This window comes from Colossoma macropomum, unplaced genomic scaffold, assembly GCF_904425465.1.
Source record: "Colossoma macropomum unplaced genomic scaffold, Colossoma_macropomum, whole genome shotgun sequence".
NCBI lineage: Eukaryota > Metazoa > Chordata > Actinopteri > Characiformes > Serrasalmidae > Colossoma > Colossoma macropomum.
The window spans coordinates 8,575,531-8,590,536 of NW_023494809.1; the positions used below are offsets into that span (position 1 = coordinate 8,575,531).

At 39.7% G+C, this 15,006-nt stretch overlaps 1 protein-coding gene across 2 annotated transcripts in view; it reads left to right on the plus strand.

Moving 5' to 3' along the window:
• The window catches only part of mtmr11 (myotubularin related protein 11), a 59,236-nt gene extending 47,372 nt beyond the window's left edge, over window positions 1-11,864 (plus strand). For both annotated transcript variants that reach the window (XM_036558020.1, XM_036558019.1), the window contains exons 13-17: window positions 2,914-3,086; window positions 4,351-4,521; window positions 6,888-7,109; window positions 8,692-8,985; window positions 9,530-11,864. In XM_036558020.1, coding sequence (XP_036413913.1) covers window positions 2,914-3,086; window positions 4,351-4,521; window positions 6,888-7,109; window positions 8,692-8,985; window positions 9,530-9,976 — 1,307 coding nt within the window. In that variant the 3' untranslated portion in view covers window positions 9,977-11,864. The remainder of the gene's footprint in view (window positions 1-2,913; window positions 3,087-4,350; window positions 4,522-6,887; window positions 7,110-8,691; window positions 8,986-9,529) is intronic.
• Window positions 11,865-15,006: the final 3,142 nt, after the last annotated feature.

The following is a 15,006-nucleotide window of genomic DNA, read 5'->3' on the forward strand; positions in this document are numbered from 1 at the left end:
ATCAGTACTCATGCAGTGGTTCTGGAGCTGTTCTGTGAAACAGAGTGATAATATCTGTACGTGTGACTGTGAACTGTCATGTTCCAGATCTGAAGTGGACTTAATAAAAATAGAAATTTCCGTTCTTTCAGTTCAGAACAATGTTAAAGGTGTGAACCTCCGAGCACACGATTCAATTTGACTGTGATTCTTTAGGAAACGATTCTCGTGAAATCTTAAATATGACTATGATTTGATTCAGTTAGGTATTTTTGGTACAATTCAGAATCATTAAAAATACATTAAATACATAGTGTGACTGCTACAGTACAAAAAGTCAGAGCATTCCTTTTTTTATTTCATTTCCAGTTAAAACAACCAATAAGCATAAGTTGTTCATTTTTCAGCATCAGAAAATGTGTTTAATAAAATGCGGAAAATGTGTTTAATAAAAAGCCTCAATATATAATAATATAATTTTTCAGTATTCAGTGTATCCAGATTTTGCCTTATTACAGCTTCCATTCTTTCAGGAGACTCGATTTCAGTTTTTCAGAGAAGTCTGCAGGGATATTTTTCCACACCCTTTGAAGTTGAGTCTGAGAAGTTGGTTGCATTTTCTGTTTCTGACAATCCAAGTAATCCAGACACATTCAGTGATCTTGAGGTCTGGACTCTTAGGTGGACAGTCCGTTGTTCTGAGAACACCAGCAGATTTTTCTTTGACTTTCCCCTTCCTTACACAAGTGGATTTTCTCTAATATAGATAATAAAATTACACCTGGCCTTTTTGGGAGAGATTCTCATAGTTGAAAAAAGCCTAAAAATAATATTTCTCTTTGGAAAATGACTTAATATTATCACAATATTATTATTGTTGATTCCAAAATCTAAAATCACCACCTTGAGATTCATCGTGACGTTTTTATGCCCCTAATGTTAGTCAGAGATCTTATGAAGCACAAAGACATGACCTTTTTGCTTTCTCGTAGACTATAATAAACACTGACGTCTTTCAGTTCTCACTCATTTTCTCCAAACCCTTCCATTAGCTGCTCTCAGAGCGCCTTACAGTAACCTTTCAATAAAATCTCTTTCTTAGTGCTTTGACTACCGGTAAATAATGCTGAAATGACTGTGAAATGGCTTTCTCAGATGCTCACCCATCCATCACTGAGAAACCTGTTCACCAGATGTATTGTGAGCAGAATGAAGCCAGTGCTGCCACAAGAGGGCGCCAAGTGAAAGGTTTTGTTACATAGGGTGCAGTTTGTGATTGTATCTTCCTGTTGTGTGATTCATTATTTTAAGGTGATTCTGAGGGTTTTTATTCTATTCTTTTTCTAATCTACCTGTTTGTTTGATTCATTTACACTTGTCTGGTAATACTTGGTTGTTTACCTCATTACGTATTGCTTCATGTTCTGGGGTCTTTGTTTCACACACAGAGTAAGTAGCAGTAGTTGGTGTGGCAATAAAGATAATAAAAACCTGAGAAAATGAATTTCAGAATATTACTGTGCTTTTGAAGGTTTATGCCAGATTTTGACCCAGTTTTTTTTACCAAAGTTAGAAGTTCTATGTCTGACCAACACAACTGTATTACATAAGACTGTGTAGAACATTGTTGAGATACACAGACATTCTAGGACTTAAAGGAATGGGTTGAAAAATCCAGTCATTTTTCCTCTTCCCACAAATGTAGCGATTTTGGATGGCATATGAACCTGAATACAGCTCGGGAATTTTCAGTCTGAGCCTGAACGACACACAGTATCACATTTTGAGTCCAAGTCCTACAAAATTTTGTCCGACCTGACCCGGCCCAAACCGGTTTTAAGTCCAAAACTGGCCTCAGTATGACAAAATTTTGCCGCAGTCTGACCTGAATTGGCCAAACAGCACCCAAAGGGCAGAATAACACTGGACAGGATGGGGCTCGCTGCAGTGCAGTGATAATAATACAGCAGCTAGAGCGCTGATAAGTCAAATATAAAACAAAACAAAACACTGCTCTATGATAAAATAATCAGCTCTCCAAAACGCTTAAATTGTGCTTTAGGACATTTATCAAGTAATGCTTTCAAATGGAACAATTCAATGGAAATCCATCTGCTTCCACTTGTATTTACTTTATAGAAACATGGCAATATGTATAAAAATATGCCGACACGTTGCGGCGTTCTCCGGCCTTAATCGGGACACAGACAATGGCATATCCATGATTTTCCTCTGGGATTTATTTTGCACATGCCTTGTGGATGCAGATGGATTTTCTGGTTTTCGCCACTCCCAGCATGGAATTGTTACTTTAAGTTTGCTGCACTCATGTCCATGGAGCACCTCTTCATTTTTGTGACCTCTGCAGCGCTTCTTCAGTTTAATTTTTCATGCTTTCAAATGGTTTTTGGTCTGGAAAAACTTGCCATAATGCGCTATATGAACTGACATATCTGTTTCTGAAAATGCATAGAACAAGTTGAATATATAACATCAAAACAAATTTAACGTTCATTTGTCTGCACTTAAAGCTCTTTTCCAGAATCGATTCTCTGTTTATGCTGTTTTCCCATGTGTGTGGGCCTTGTGGATGTCAGTGCTGAGTGGGTGACCCCAGCGGTTCATTAGCAGTAGGGTAATCTGTTAAAAGTAGGATGTGGGCTGTGAGAACCTTAACATGAAATTTGAACCCAACCTGAGACAAATGTTTTAAAAAATGATGACAAATGTTTCAGGCTTTACCGTAGACTTCCATAATATATTACATATATTAGCTTCGTAGCTCCATTTCACCAGTGGAAAGAAGCTGCTTAGCTTAGTAAGAGTAGGATGCCTTAATACAGCTTAGTTCATTGTAATGATTCCAACTGATGCTCAAATTCTTGCATACATGTTATATTTTGTATGTTTATCAGAAGCTTTTTCCCCTGACAGAGTCAGAGGACCGGGACATGAACTGTGTGGTGTCCAGCCTGGTGCAGGTGATGTGTGACCCACACTGCCGGACAGTGGCAGGCTTTCAGGGCCTGGTGCAGAAGGAGTGGGTCATGGCAGGACACCGTTTCCTTAGCCGCATCAACTACCACCGAGACAGCGACAAAGAAGAGGTATGTACATGTGTCTGTGTTTGTGTTTGAAAGAGGATAAGTCTGCAGGTCTGGGTGTTTGTTTTCCTGCTCTTGGATTTCACTACACAGTCCAACTTTCACTTCACACTTTGATCCAACTCTCACTCTCTCAGCATATGTGAGTCTTCTTCAGTCCTGAAGGAAAAACATTCCTCCTGAAGCTGCTTATGAGAATTCCAGGAGTGTAAAGCTCCAGCAAGGCAAAGGGAGGAGGCTACTTTTACGAATCTGAAAGATTTGGGATTTGTTTGGATTTGTATTTGTTTAACAACTTTTTGGTCACTACATAATTCCGTATACAATATCATATAAGGAAATGGTTCATCGAAAAAATCTGATTTACACAATTTTCCACTTGATGTAGTCGATCGATTTTTGACGTTTAATTTATGCTGCTTTAGTTTAGAACTTGAGCGGCGAGGCTATCCTCGCTAACAAAAGCTAGAACTCAGTAGTCACCCAAATAGCCCAAATCATTTCATTTCATTTCATACAAATATCACAATCAACATCACCAAAACTTGTTTTCAACCTGCATCCTGGTCTTCAGTACGGTCATGCAGACTTTTTGATGTGGTTTAGAGCACCGTGTGTCTCACTGTGAGCTATCAAAACTGCAAAACAGTCACTTTAGATAACAGGATCTGTATTTACAAAGCACCTCAGGAGTTGGAGTGCCGACCTAGAATCAGTATTTGTGACAGTGGCCATCATAAATGCAGAGGAACCTGATCCAAGATCCGTCCTGCTTTGTGAATACCAGCTCTGGAGTTGTTTGAAATGATTTTTATAGCTCACAGTAAGTCTTGTGCTCTAAGCCACATCGGCAAGTCTACATGACCTGAATGAAGACCTGGATGTGATTTGAGGGAAATTTTGGGGATGTATTTTTCAAGAAACGATTCGTGCTATTTAGGTGACTGTTAAGCTCTAGTGTTTGTTAGCAACATTAGCCTCGTAGTTCCTGCGTTTCTATGATACTAAATTTAAGTAGAATTTTAAACATCCAGCAAAATTTGAATGAAAAAAGAGAGAAATGTAGTAAAAAACACTGATCAGACCCATCTGAGATCTGTGTAGGTATGGCCTGTTATTCTGATGAGAACAATTGATTGACAGTCATCAGCAACTATTCTCAGCACAGTAGTGTTGTTATGGCTCCCTCTTGGAAAAAAGCCTGTCCTCAGCATGCATTCACAATGTGTTTATAACTAAATGAAGTGTGATGTGTTTCCTGTGATAGGCCCCCATCTTCCTGCTCTTTCTGGACTGCGTGTGGCAGCTGTGGGCTCAGTTTCCTGCCCGCTTCCAGCTGACTGAGGACTACCTGCTGGCCCTCCACGACAGCCTGCACCTGCCTCTCTTCAGTACCTTCCTGGCCAACTGCCAGAGAGAGCGGTGTCGACGCTCGCAGGTACACAACTACAGGTGCAGACTGACCTTAAAAGGACGCAGCTCGCTTGTCTGGAGATTTATTCCCACTGTGATATAAAATTTTTTTTACTCACTAAATTCAGTTCCCTGGAGCACTAATGAATATTCTACAGTGTAAGTGTCCAGCTCTGGTCCTGAAAGGCCTTAGTCTGAGACCGTTAGAGATGCCAGTCAGTTTATGTGGAGTGAATGTGCAGAGGTCGGTACAAACTGTGCTGGACACCGTTCACATACATGTGAGATTTGTGTTTCACAATACATAAAATGATCAGTTGTACAGAACAGTTGGGGAAGCATGTGTTGCAGATTATGCCAGTTCATTTCAGGAGGCTGAAATTGGACACACCTCATCACCGTGTCAGGTGGAATCAGGTCTTCAGTGGGTGCCAGGATTAGTTTATGCCACTTTTAGCTGTCCCAGCTGTGGCTTCAGGGTCCCAGAGGACCCCAGGAAAGATCAAATATGTGAACGTGTGTTTAATCTGTCTTCCTGAAAGATCATAGATGAAATTTAATGCAGTGTCTTCTTGCTCACCTTTATCTTATACATATATTGTACAAGTAATAAAAATATATTTGTAGTTCATAATTATAATAATTGTATATTATTACAACCCCAAAAAAGTTATGATGCTGTGTAAAAAAAAAAAATTAAATAAAAAAGAATGCAATGATTTACAAATCTCTTAGACCCATATTTTATTCATAATAGAACATAGAACACATCAGATGTTGAAAGTGAGACATTTTATCATTGCATGAAAAATATTAACCTATTTAGAACTTGATGGCAGCAACGCCTCTCAAAAAAGTTGGGGCAGGGCCACGTCTACCATTGTGTAGCATCCCCTCTTCTTTTAACTACAGTCTGTAAACGTCTGAGAAGTGAGGAGACCAGTTGCTGGAGTTTTGGGAGAGAAATGTTGTCCCATTCTTGTCTGATGTAGGATTCTAGCTGCTCAACAGTCCTGGGTCTTCTTTGCCAGATTTTTCGTTTCATGATGCGCCAAATGTTTTCTGTTGGTGAAAGATCTGGACTGAAGGCAGGCCAGTTCAACACCCGGACTCTTCTTCTGCGAAGCCGTGCTGTTGTGATGGAGCAGTATGTGATTTAGCATTGTCTTGCTGAAATATGCAAGGTCTTCCCTGAAAGAGACGCTGTCTGGATGGGAGCATATGTTCTTCTAAAACCTCTATATACTGTTCAGCATTGAAAGGGCCTTTCCAAATGTGTAAGCTGCCCACGCCATAGGCACTAATGCAGCCCCAGGCTTTTGAACTGTGCACTGATAACAAGCTGGATGCTCCCTCTCCTCTTGAATCCACAGGACACGGCGTCTGTGGTTTCCAAAAAGAATGTCAAATTTTGATTCATCTCACCATTTTGCCTCAGTTCATTGTAAATGAGCTTTGGCCCAGAGAAGATGGTAGCGTTTCTGGATCGTGCTGACATATGGCTTCTTCTTTGCATGATACAGCTTTAGCTTGCATTTGTGGATTGCATGGCAAACTGTGTTCACAGACAATAATTTCTGGAAGTGTTCCTGAGCCCATGCAGTGATTTCCAGTACAGAATCATGCCTGTTTTCAATGCAGTGCCGCCTGAGGGCCCGAAGATCACGAGCTTCCAATATTGACCGTCAGCCTTGTCCCTTGCATGCAGGGATTTCTCCAGGATTTCTTGCACGCAAGGATTTTGATGATATTATGAACTGTAGATGGTGGGATATTTAAAGTCTTTGCAGTTTTAAGTTGAGGAACATTTTTCTGAAGTTGTTCCACAATTTTTAGATGCAATTTTTTGCAGATTGGTGAACCTCTGCCCATCTTTGCTTCTGACAGACGCTGCCTCTCTAAAACGCTCTTTTTATATCCAGTCATGTGAGTTAGTTGCAGATTGCTCCTCCAGCTGTTTTTTATTAGTACAACTTACTTTTGCAGCCTTTTGTTGCCCCTGCCCTAACTTTTTTGAGATGTGTTGCTGCCATCAAGTTCTGAATGAGTTCATGTTTTTCATGAAATGGTAAAATGTCCCACATTCGACATCTGATATGTTTTCTCTGTTCTATTGTGAATAACATATGGGTCTATGAGATTTGCAAATCATTGCATTCATTTTGTTTTTTTTACATTTTGTATTTACATTACACAGCGTCCCACCTTTTTGGAATTGCGGTTGTAGAAAGGTAAAATGAGAAGTGATTATTATTGTTATTATGACATTGCAGGATGTTTCACATTCACATTTATATGTGTATTTTGGTTTATCATTATAAATGTAAGCTGTCTTACTGGATTTTATTCGCTTTTGATAAAATGATTTGCTTGAACTGAACCTCTCTGCAGCACCTGCCCCAGAGCTACACCCCTGTAAACGGTCTGAGGGAATTACCCAGAGGCTCGGCCGAGGAGCCGGTGGACCCTCCCTACCCTCCTGTGTGGGACTGGCCTTTGCAGTACAGCAGCCAGAGACGAGCCCTCTTCAGCCAGCCTGTCTGCCAGCCCTGCTCCCCTGAACCTGTTCTCAATGGAAACCTCAACACCAACACCAACATGGAGCCCAACTGGGTGAGGCTGCGGGTGGAGCACAAGGCTCAGAGGCAGGAGCGTCATGCAGATAAAATGTTGTGGAAAAACCCATGTAGAGGTTTTTTCTAGAGCATGTAGAGGTGTTTTTAAGAGGAAATATAGGTTTATGGTAGACGATGTAGAGCTGTGTTTTTTAGAAGTTGCAGAGGTGTTTCGTAGAATATGTAGAGGTGTTTTGTAGAGGATATAGGTGTGTATGGTAGAGCATGTAGAGGTGTTTTGTACGTCTAGAGGTGTTTTGTAGAGGATGTAAAGGTGTTTTGTAGGTGACGTAGAGGTGTTTTGTAGAAGATATAGAGTTTTGACGAGGAAATAGAAGTGTATTGTAGAGGATGTAGAGGTGTGTTTTGTAGAGGATGTAGAGTTGTTTCGTAGAGGATGTAGAGTTGTTAGAGGAAGCAGAGGTGTTTCATATAATTTGTAGAGGATGTAGAGTTGTTTTGAAGAGGAAATAGGTGTGTATGGTAGAGAATGTAGAGGTGTTTTGTACATCTAGAGAAGTTTTATAGAAAATGTAAATGTTTTGTAGGAGATGTAGAGGATATAAAGGTGTTTTGTAGGAGACATAGAGTTGTTTTGTGGAAGATGTAAAGGTGTTATGTAGAAGATATAGAGTTTTGAAGAGGAAATGGAGGTGTATGGTAGAGCATGTAGATTTGTTTTGTAGAGCTGGTAGAGGTGTTTTTAGAAGATGTAGAGGTGTATGGTAGAGGATGTAGAGGTGTGTTTTGTAGAAAATGTAGAGGTGTTTTGTAGAGCATGTAGAGGTGTTTTTAGAAGATGTGGAGGTGTATGGTAGAGGATGTAGAGGTGTATGGTAGAGGATGTAGAGGTGTGTTTTGTAGAGCATGTAGAGGTGTTTTTTAGAAATATAGTGATATAAAGGTCAATCAGTCCTGGGTGATGCCATGGCCATCTTTGGCTGGGAGTCCATAGGTGTTTTCATACCTACGTAGTTTGGTGTGGACCAATAGATTTTCCACTATGTGTAGTCGATCGGCTGAGACGTGTTTGGTGTCCAATTAAAACAGCTTCACATCCTCTGCAAAAAAAATGTGTTTTGTAGAGGATGTTGAGGTGTTTTGTGGAGGATATAGTGGTATTTTGGGGTTCACCCTATGAGCAAAAGCTAAAGTGAGATGATAAATGAAGGGGTAATTAATCACTAGCTAATGAGACTTGCTTGTGTTGAGTCCATGAATGCTAATTAAATTTTTAGGCTATCCTATCTTTTTAGGCTGTCCTAGTTGAGCAAAAGGACAAGGGTGTTCTTTTTAAAACGAGGCCGGCTTTAAAAAAAACAACTGTGCCAAATTTAATTCCCTCTTCTAATTAAATTCTCAGCCTGAATATAACACCTCATTGCCTTGTTCATAGAGCATCAAACCAAGCTGCCTCTGCAGCCTGTAGCTCATTTTCTCTCTCTCTCTCTCTCTCTCTCTCTCTCTCCCCCTATCCCCTTCCTTTGTTTCTTTCTCTCTCTCTCTCTCTCTCTCTCTCTCTCTCTCTCTCTCTCTCTCTCTCTCTCTCTCCCCCTCTCTCCTCTCTCTCTCTCTCACAGCTCAGTGACGGTGTTCCAGGCTCTGTATTCCTCCTCTCTCGGAGCTCCTTCTCCTGCCCATCTAACTTGCTGCCTTGGAGAAGTGGAAGCGGTTCAGGCTCATATAGAAAGAGCCACCGTAGAGCTCCGTCCTCGGAAAGCCTGCCTGCTCTGGAGCGCCTCATTAAAGCCTGTGGCCAGCCAGACACCCCACAAGACTTCCACGACCCTCACCAACCCCTCATCCCCCTACTTCTGGGGCCCTGCATCCGCATCTGGAGGAACTGCTACCTGAGAGGAGCACTGCATGCGCAGGTAGGCCTATAACATCTTTTACTACTATAATAATAACATTGGATTTTATGCATTAATGTAGATATCTGAGTATTTTTATTTAGTATGTGTTGTATATTTCATTTCTATATAGTGTTGCTACATTAATTATTATGATAACTTTATATTCTATCTATACATTTTAAAGCGAACAGCTTTACAGAATGATGAAACAGGTTGAAATTCAAAGTACATTAGAAGAACGATGAATACAATTTTTAAAATGTAACAGAAAAATAAATGACAAAAATGGTTGTAGGAAGGCGCTGATCCTGCAATATTAAAGAAGTTTTAACTCCTAGAAATCAAGGCTAATTATTGAGTCATTAACCTTTTGGTCTTTATAATTATTGGTCAGTAATTACTATGAGTTATTCTGTGGGTACCATGAAACTGATATGTGAGTTACATAGTTTCAAGTGTAAGGAACTGATGCAGGGGCCCATTTACGGGCTTTAGGGTTGTTGGGATTCAGGTACCTTTATAGCAGACCCACAGGTTAAGGTTTAAGATTTTCTTCTTTCAGGCTTTCACGCATCCAATGTCTTCCAACTCGCGGCACCCCGTGGAGCGTCTGGCCTCAGAGGTGGAGCACCTGCGAGAGCGTTTGGCCCAGGCCTCTACAGGGCGCCCTTCAAACCGAAAGAGACACGAGCACCGCCGCCTCGACTCGAACCTCAACCAGAACGCCAACAATGGCACCTTCCTCTTCTCCTCCTCTTCCTCTTCCTCCTCCTCATCTTCTTCCTCCTCTTCCTCTTCTTCCTCCTCTTCATCCAGGACGTCCCAACAGGAGAGCCCCTGCCGTATTTCGGGGCGTCCACCCACAGCCCCCCGGTACAGAGATGGTGGCGGCAAGCACACATTTCTGTTCGGCCACCAGGGGGAGCCGCAGGGCAGCCAGCGCTATGCCCCCAGCCCCAGTGCCAAACTGCCCAAGAACAGCGGCCCAGCTGGGGCCAAGACACACTGAGGTGTAGGTAGGGAAGAAGAACATAAACAATGCACTTGTGACTCAGTTAGTGGATAAATCTGCCGGACCAACGTGGACCAACCGTTAGCAATATTCTACGCAGTTGTCCTAGACCAGGCTGTCCAGTTTTATTCGCAAAGGGTCAGTGTGGCTTCTCAAACAAGCGAGAGCTCCTGAAACACTTGTTTTGGAGTGAAAACATGCAGCCACAGCGTCCCTTTTGTGGATAACATTGGACCTGTGTCCTAGACTACAACACTTTCATACCCGCCAGCCATTTCGGTGGTTTGTCAATAATATTTCTTAAAAGAATCTGCCAGATCTGTAGCACAGCGTCGATTACTGTGGACAGTAGTTTTCCTATTATTGGGGCTCACATATAGTATTAGCTGTATTGTCAGGAGCTCACACGTTCAACCCTGGGTGATGCCGTAGACGTCTGAGTCCAAGGGTGTTTTCACACATACTTGTTTGGTGAGAACTAATAGAACTTGAGTTTCATTCCAAAATGCTATAATATGGATTTGTAACAGTTTTGGATGTAACAAGTTTATGAATAGAAGTGCATTTGATTTTGGCATATGGATTCTGGAACATATTTTTGGCCAAACATCAGCGACCTCAGTGATTTGTATTTAATTTGACAAACAAATCAATTATAAAGAAGCAGACAATTATAAAGAAGCCAGTTTTTTGGCTTTGATTGTGACGCATATCGACGTAAACTGTCTCTAATTGTAATGGGTAGGATAATATATTTATATCAGGAATATATGTGAGGAACAGATTTTGTGTTTTAATGCAATGATAGGCCAATGAAAGTTAAACACGGTCCGTTTGTGGTACTGATGGAACACCCACATTTGTGATTTGGTGCTGTTATAATGTGAAACCAACCTTTGCGTACGGTCAAATCTGATCGTTACATGGCCGCACGGAAATTTCACCAACAGTTTTGTTGTGGTTGTGTTTAGTTTTTGTTTGGCCATATGTTTATCAAAAACTTGATAACTTGATTTATAAAATGGCTTGTTTTGTGGTTAACTAACCAAAACTATTGTCCGTATCATCTATAATACCAATAATTTGAATAAAAATAGGGAATAACAATAAAACTAAATTAGTATGCATGGCGATCCAGTTCAAAAGAGCATTACACTGTGCTTTTGTTTTATACTGCTGACACCACCCCAAAAATACAAAACACAGCTAAAATACAAAACCGTGCAGAAGCATCTCATACACTGCAATAATACACTGTTTAAATGTTATTATTAATAAAATAATCATGCTATTCAATTACAATATTTTATTGTCTTAAAAACCTCATGTTTTGTTTATTTCGCATATTCTTTACAGCCGTCATAATCTTAACATTAAAAAGTTTGATCAATGGGGGAGCAGCACACTCACTGCTTGACCTCAGACTCCTACGAGCTCAGCCATTGGCACATGAGCCACTGAATGCTGTCGTTTTATAGGCTCCTTACTGGAACTGGGAGTTTCATGCGTATGATACGTAAATGAGGTGCTGGTTGGCTGGCACTTGATTTCATGCGCTGCGCTCAAATCTCTGCTTGTTTCCATGTCATACAAAACTTTTGCTAATCAGACAGATTGTGCATCATTAAAGGTGGTCAATTCAAGTAGGTGTGAAAACAGCCCAAGACAGCATAATTGGTCTCCATGATAATGGACCATACGCTACACGTTTGGCAGAAACATTAGGCTGGTGTGCACCTTAAAGCACCAATGATCGCGATGAAAACCAAGATAATACGCAGATAATGCACAGCATTCTTCCATCGGAGTTTCTTCCAAAACATTTCTTGGAAGTTACTTACTTTGTATATAGTAGTTATGTATTGTAGGTAATTGTAGACATATAGACATATCATATTTTTCAAGCTTAATTTCAAAATGTGTTCACTGATTCTATCCTAATGCACAAACAGAGGACATAAACCTAAACCTTTAAAGAAGTAGATCTGTCCAGTAGTGATACAGGGGGCACATAGAGAGGGAATGAACTAATTATGCAATAGTAATGCAATGGAGGTGTTGTGCTTTGTGACGTGAGTGTGTGAACTGCTTAAGCCTTCTGTACATTATGCCAAATAGTAATTTGATCATTTATCGTCTGAATCGGTATAGAAGGCTTTGATTTGGTTAGCTTAAGTGTGCTTTTTTTAATGGGACGCTGATAATAGTGATATTTTACCTTCCCGTCCATAAAGACAGGAAAATGGCTGCTGCTCATTCCATGAAGAATTAGGTAAGAGATTTCCCTCATCACCACTAGAGGGAGACAGTGTCTATGGGACCACATGATGATCTATTGGGAATTAACCTGGATATTATGACACAGTATCTGTTGCCTGAGGGGGGGAATCTGTACACAGAGGCACAATGCAAGCTGTATATATTGCATCTAATGATTTTAAATTCCAGTATTAATTAACTGAAAGTAGAAAGACATTTCAGAAGAAGATAAACAACCTTTTTGCATCATCTAAGTTATTTATAACTTCCTTCATCTGCATTTTTGATTAATATTTAAGTATTATTTCTTACTGTAGCATTTATGGATGGTAATGTAGTTTGTTAAATCATGATGAAAGTGAATCGTGTGTGTGGATCAGGTGATAATGGGCTGTTTATTGTCAGGACGTACTAATATTTAATGAAATGTTTTTATTGTAATGTTTATTTTTGATCACTGATACATTAACGTGTTCACTGGTACTCCAACATCAGCATTAATGCACAGAGTTTTGGTGCCTCTTTCAGCAAAGTGTATTTATTTGTTTGTGTATTTTCACCGTCTTAAGCAAACCTCCAAAATATGGACTGTGTATAGTACAGTTTGCTGTACTTGTGAGGTAAAGTCAGCGTTCATTGTGCAAGTAAATAAAAGTAGTCACTTTTTCAGGAGGTTTTCTTAAGGCAGTGATGATACCTCGATGTCTTAGATGGAAATTCCATCAAATTTCGGTTTATATCGTCGATGTAAGCAGTCATTTAAAGTGGTTTTGATGTGAAACAGTGCATGCTTATATGCATATACATATATCTCCAAAATGGTAACTTCACAGAACAAAGGAAAAAACCTTCTTTGCTTTTAATGTAACTCAATGATACCAGACATTTCTCCCATGTCATTTTGTTTCATTTCTTGTGGTCCATTCATCATGCAATTTAAACACAATGTAAAGGGTAACAGGCACTTTTAATTATGTCAAAAACCTAAAAGCTACAAAAATGGAGATACAAGGTTTTGTCTCAACAGTGGCGAGACATTTATATATATTGTATAAATTATATGTTCTTTTTTTATCTCCAAAATAGTAACTTTAAAGGAGAAAGTAATACCTTTCTTTACGTTTAATGTAAGTTAATGTGAAGAGGTTTTAATGTAAAGGACAGATACCATGAAAAATAGTCATATATAAACAGATACATAAACCTTTCTCCTTTTAGACAGTAACTAAATTGATGTCTTCAAGTAGCTGCACCTGTCCCTGTGGAGTAATGGCATCTGAAAGCTTAGATTAGATAATATTAGTCATAAAATAAATCTTTCACATTCTCACTCCTAATATGTCTTGCTCAAACCCATAAATTGGGTTGTTACAGGAAAACGTAGCTCGGCAATTTTGTTATATCCGCATTTTTTAGGAATATGTGAATATTTTGTCCATTGACAGCCATTCATTTTACAGCACAAGAAGGGAACACCAATATATTCACTTTTTGAACACAGCAGCTGCCCTTTATGTTGTGTAAAAATGTCATGATGAATGGATCAATAGAAATGCTCCAAAATTTCTTGGAATAGAATCTCTTTTCATTAACTTTCATTAAAAGTAGAAAATATTCTGCATATATATATATATATATATACAATTTATCGCTGTTGTCGGGAGAAAACCTATCTGCGTTTACATTTTTCAGTTTTTGACATAATTTGAAAGTACATGTTAGCCTTTACATTGTGTGTAAATTTTATGATGAATTGACCAAAAGAAATGGGCCAAAATTACTTGGGGGAAAAAAGTCTGATTCCATTGACTTAAATTAAAAGTAGTTTTTTTCCTTCTCCTGTAAAGTTATTTATGTGTGTATATATATATGTATGTACGTACATCTGTTTTCTTATCATCACTACTGTGAACAATTGTGTCTGCAAGTTTCTCTGAAATCTTGTATTTTACATCAAATCACTCTGAATGACTTTGTTTACATCATAGCCATTTAATACCACAGAAATTTAGAAAACTCTGTGAACTTGCCCTTTACATGTGCGACATTGTGAGAGCAAACAAATGTTAGTCGTGAAAATGTTGTAACCTGTTTGTATGATGTAGAAATCAGGATGCTGGTGAGTTGTTCTGTTTTGATGTGAGATCTGAACTGAAAGCATGGTGACCTTAATCCCACTCGCTGTCTAAGCTCTGTCAGTGTGTTGTACTTGAAGTCAAGGTACTCGTCAGATATTACAATAAGGTACATTCTTATTCTTTGAGATGAAAGCAGCACGAACTGCACCCGGCTTTCAAAGTGGACCCTGTTGAATTACTATGTGTTACATAAAGTGAAGTATGTGACTGCTGGAAAAACTGTGCCTACATCCGTTTTCTGCCATGACTACACCGCGGTTCTAAAAGCTCCTGACTCCTACGGATTGAACAGAGCTTTTCAGTGTTTATCGGCTGCCGGAACGTCAGCTTGCGTAAGCACGGCTTCCGTTCAGGGAAACGACCCGGAGTTTGTTCCTGCTAATTGATCCTCTGCGGTCATTCTTTGTCGGTTGAAAGGAGCACATGAGTTATTGCAGTCGTTATTGTGCTGTTCTCACAGCCTGTCAGCGTGATGGTTTGTTCATAGAGGTGCTGGAAACAGAACTCATTTCCCCTTTCTGCTTTTTTTCCCCCCTCCCTCTGATTTGTATCAGTGTACAGTGGCTTGTTATAGATCAATAAATCTAGACCTCAGTTACTACAGATGTTCTGAATGGCTTATTTCATTGA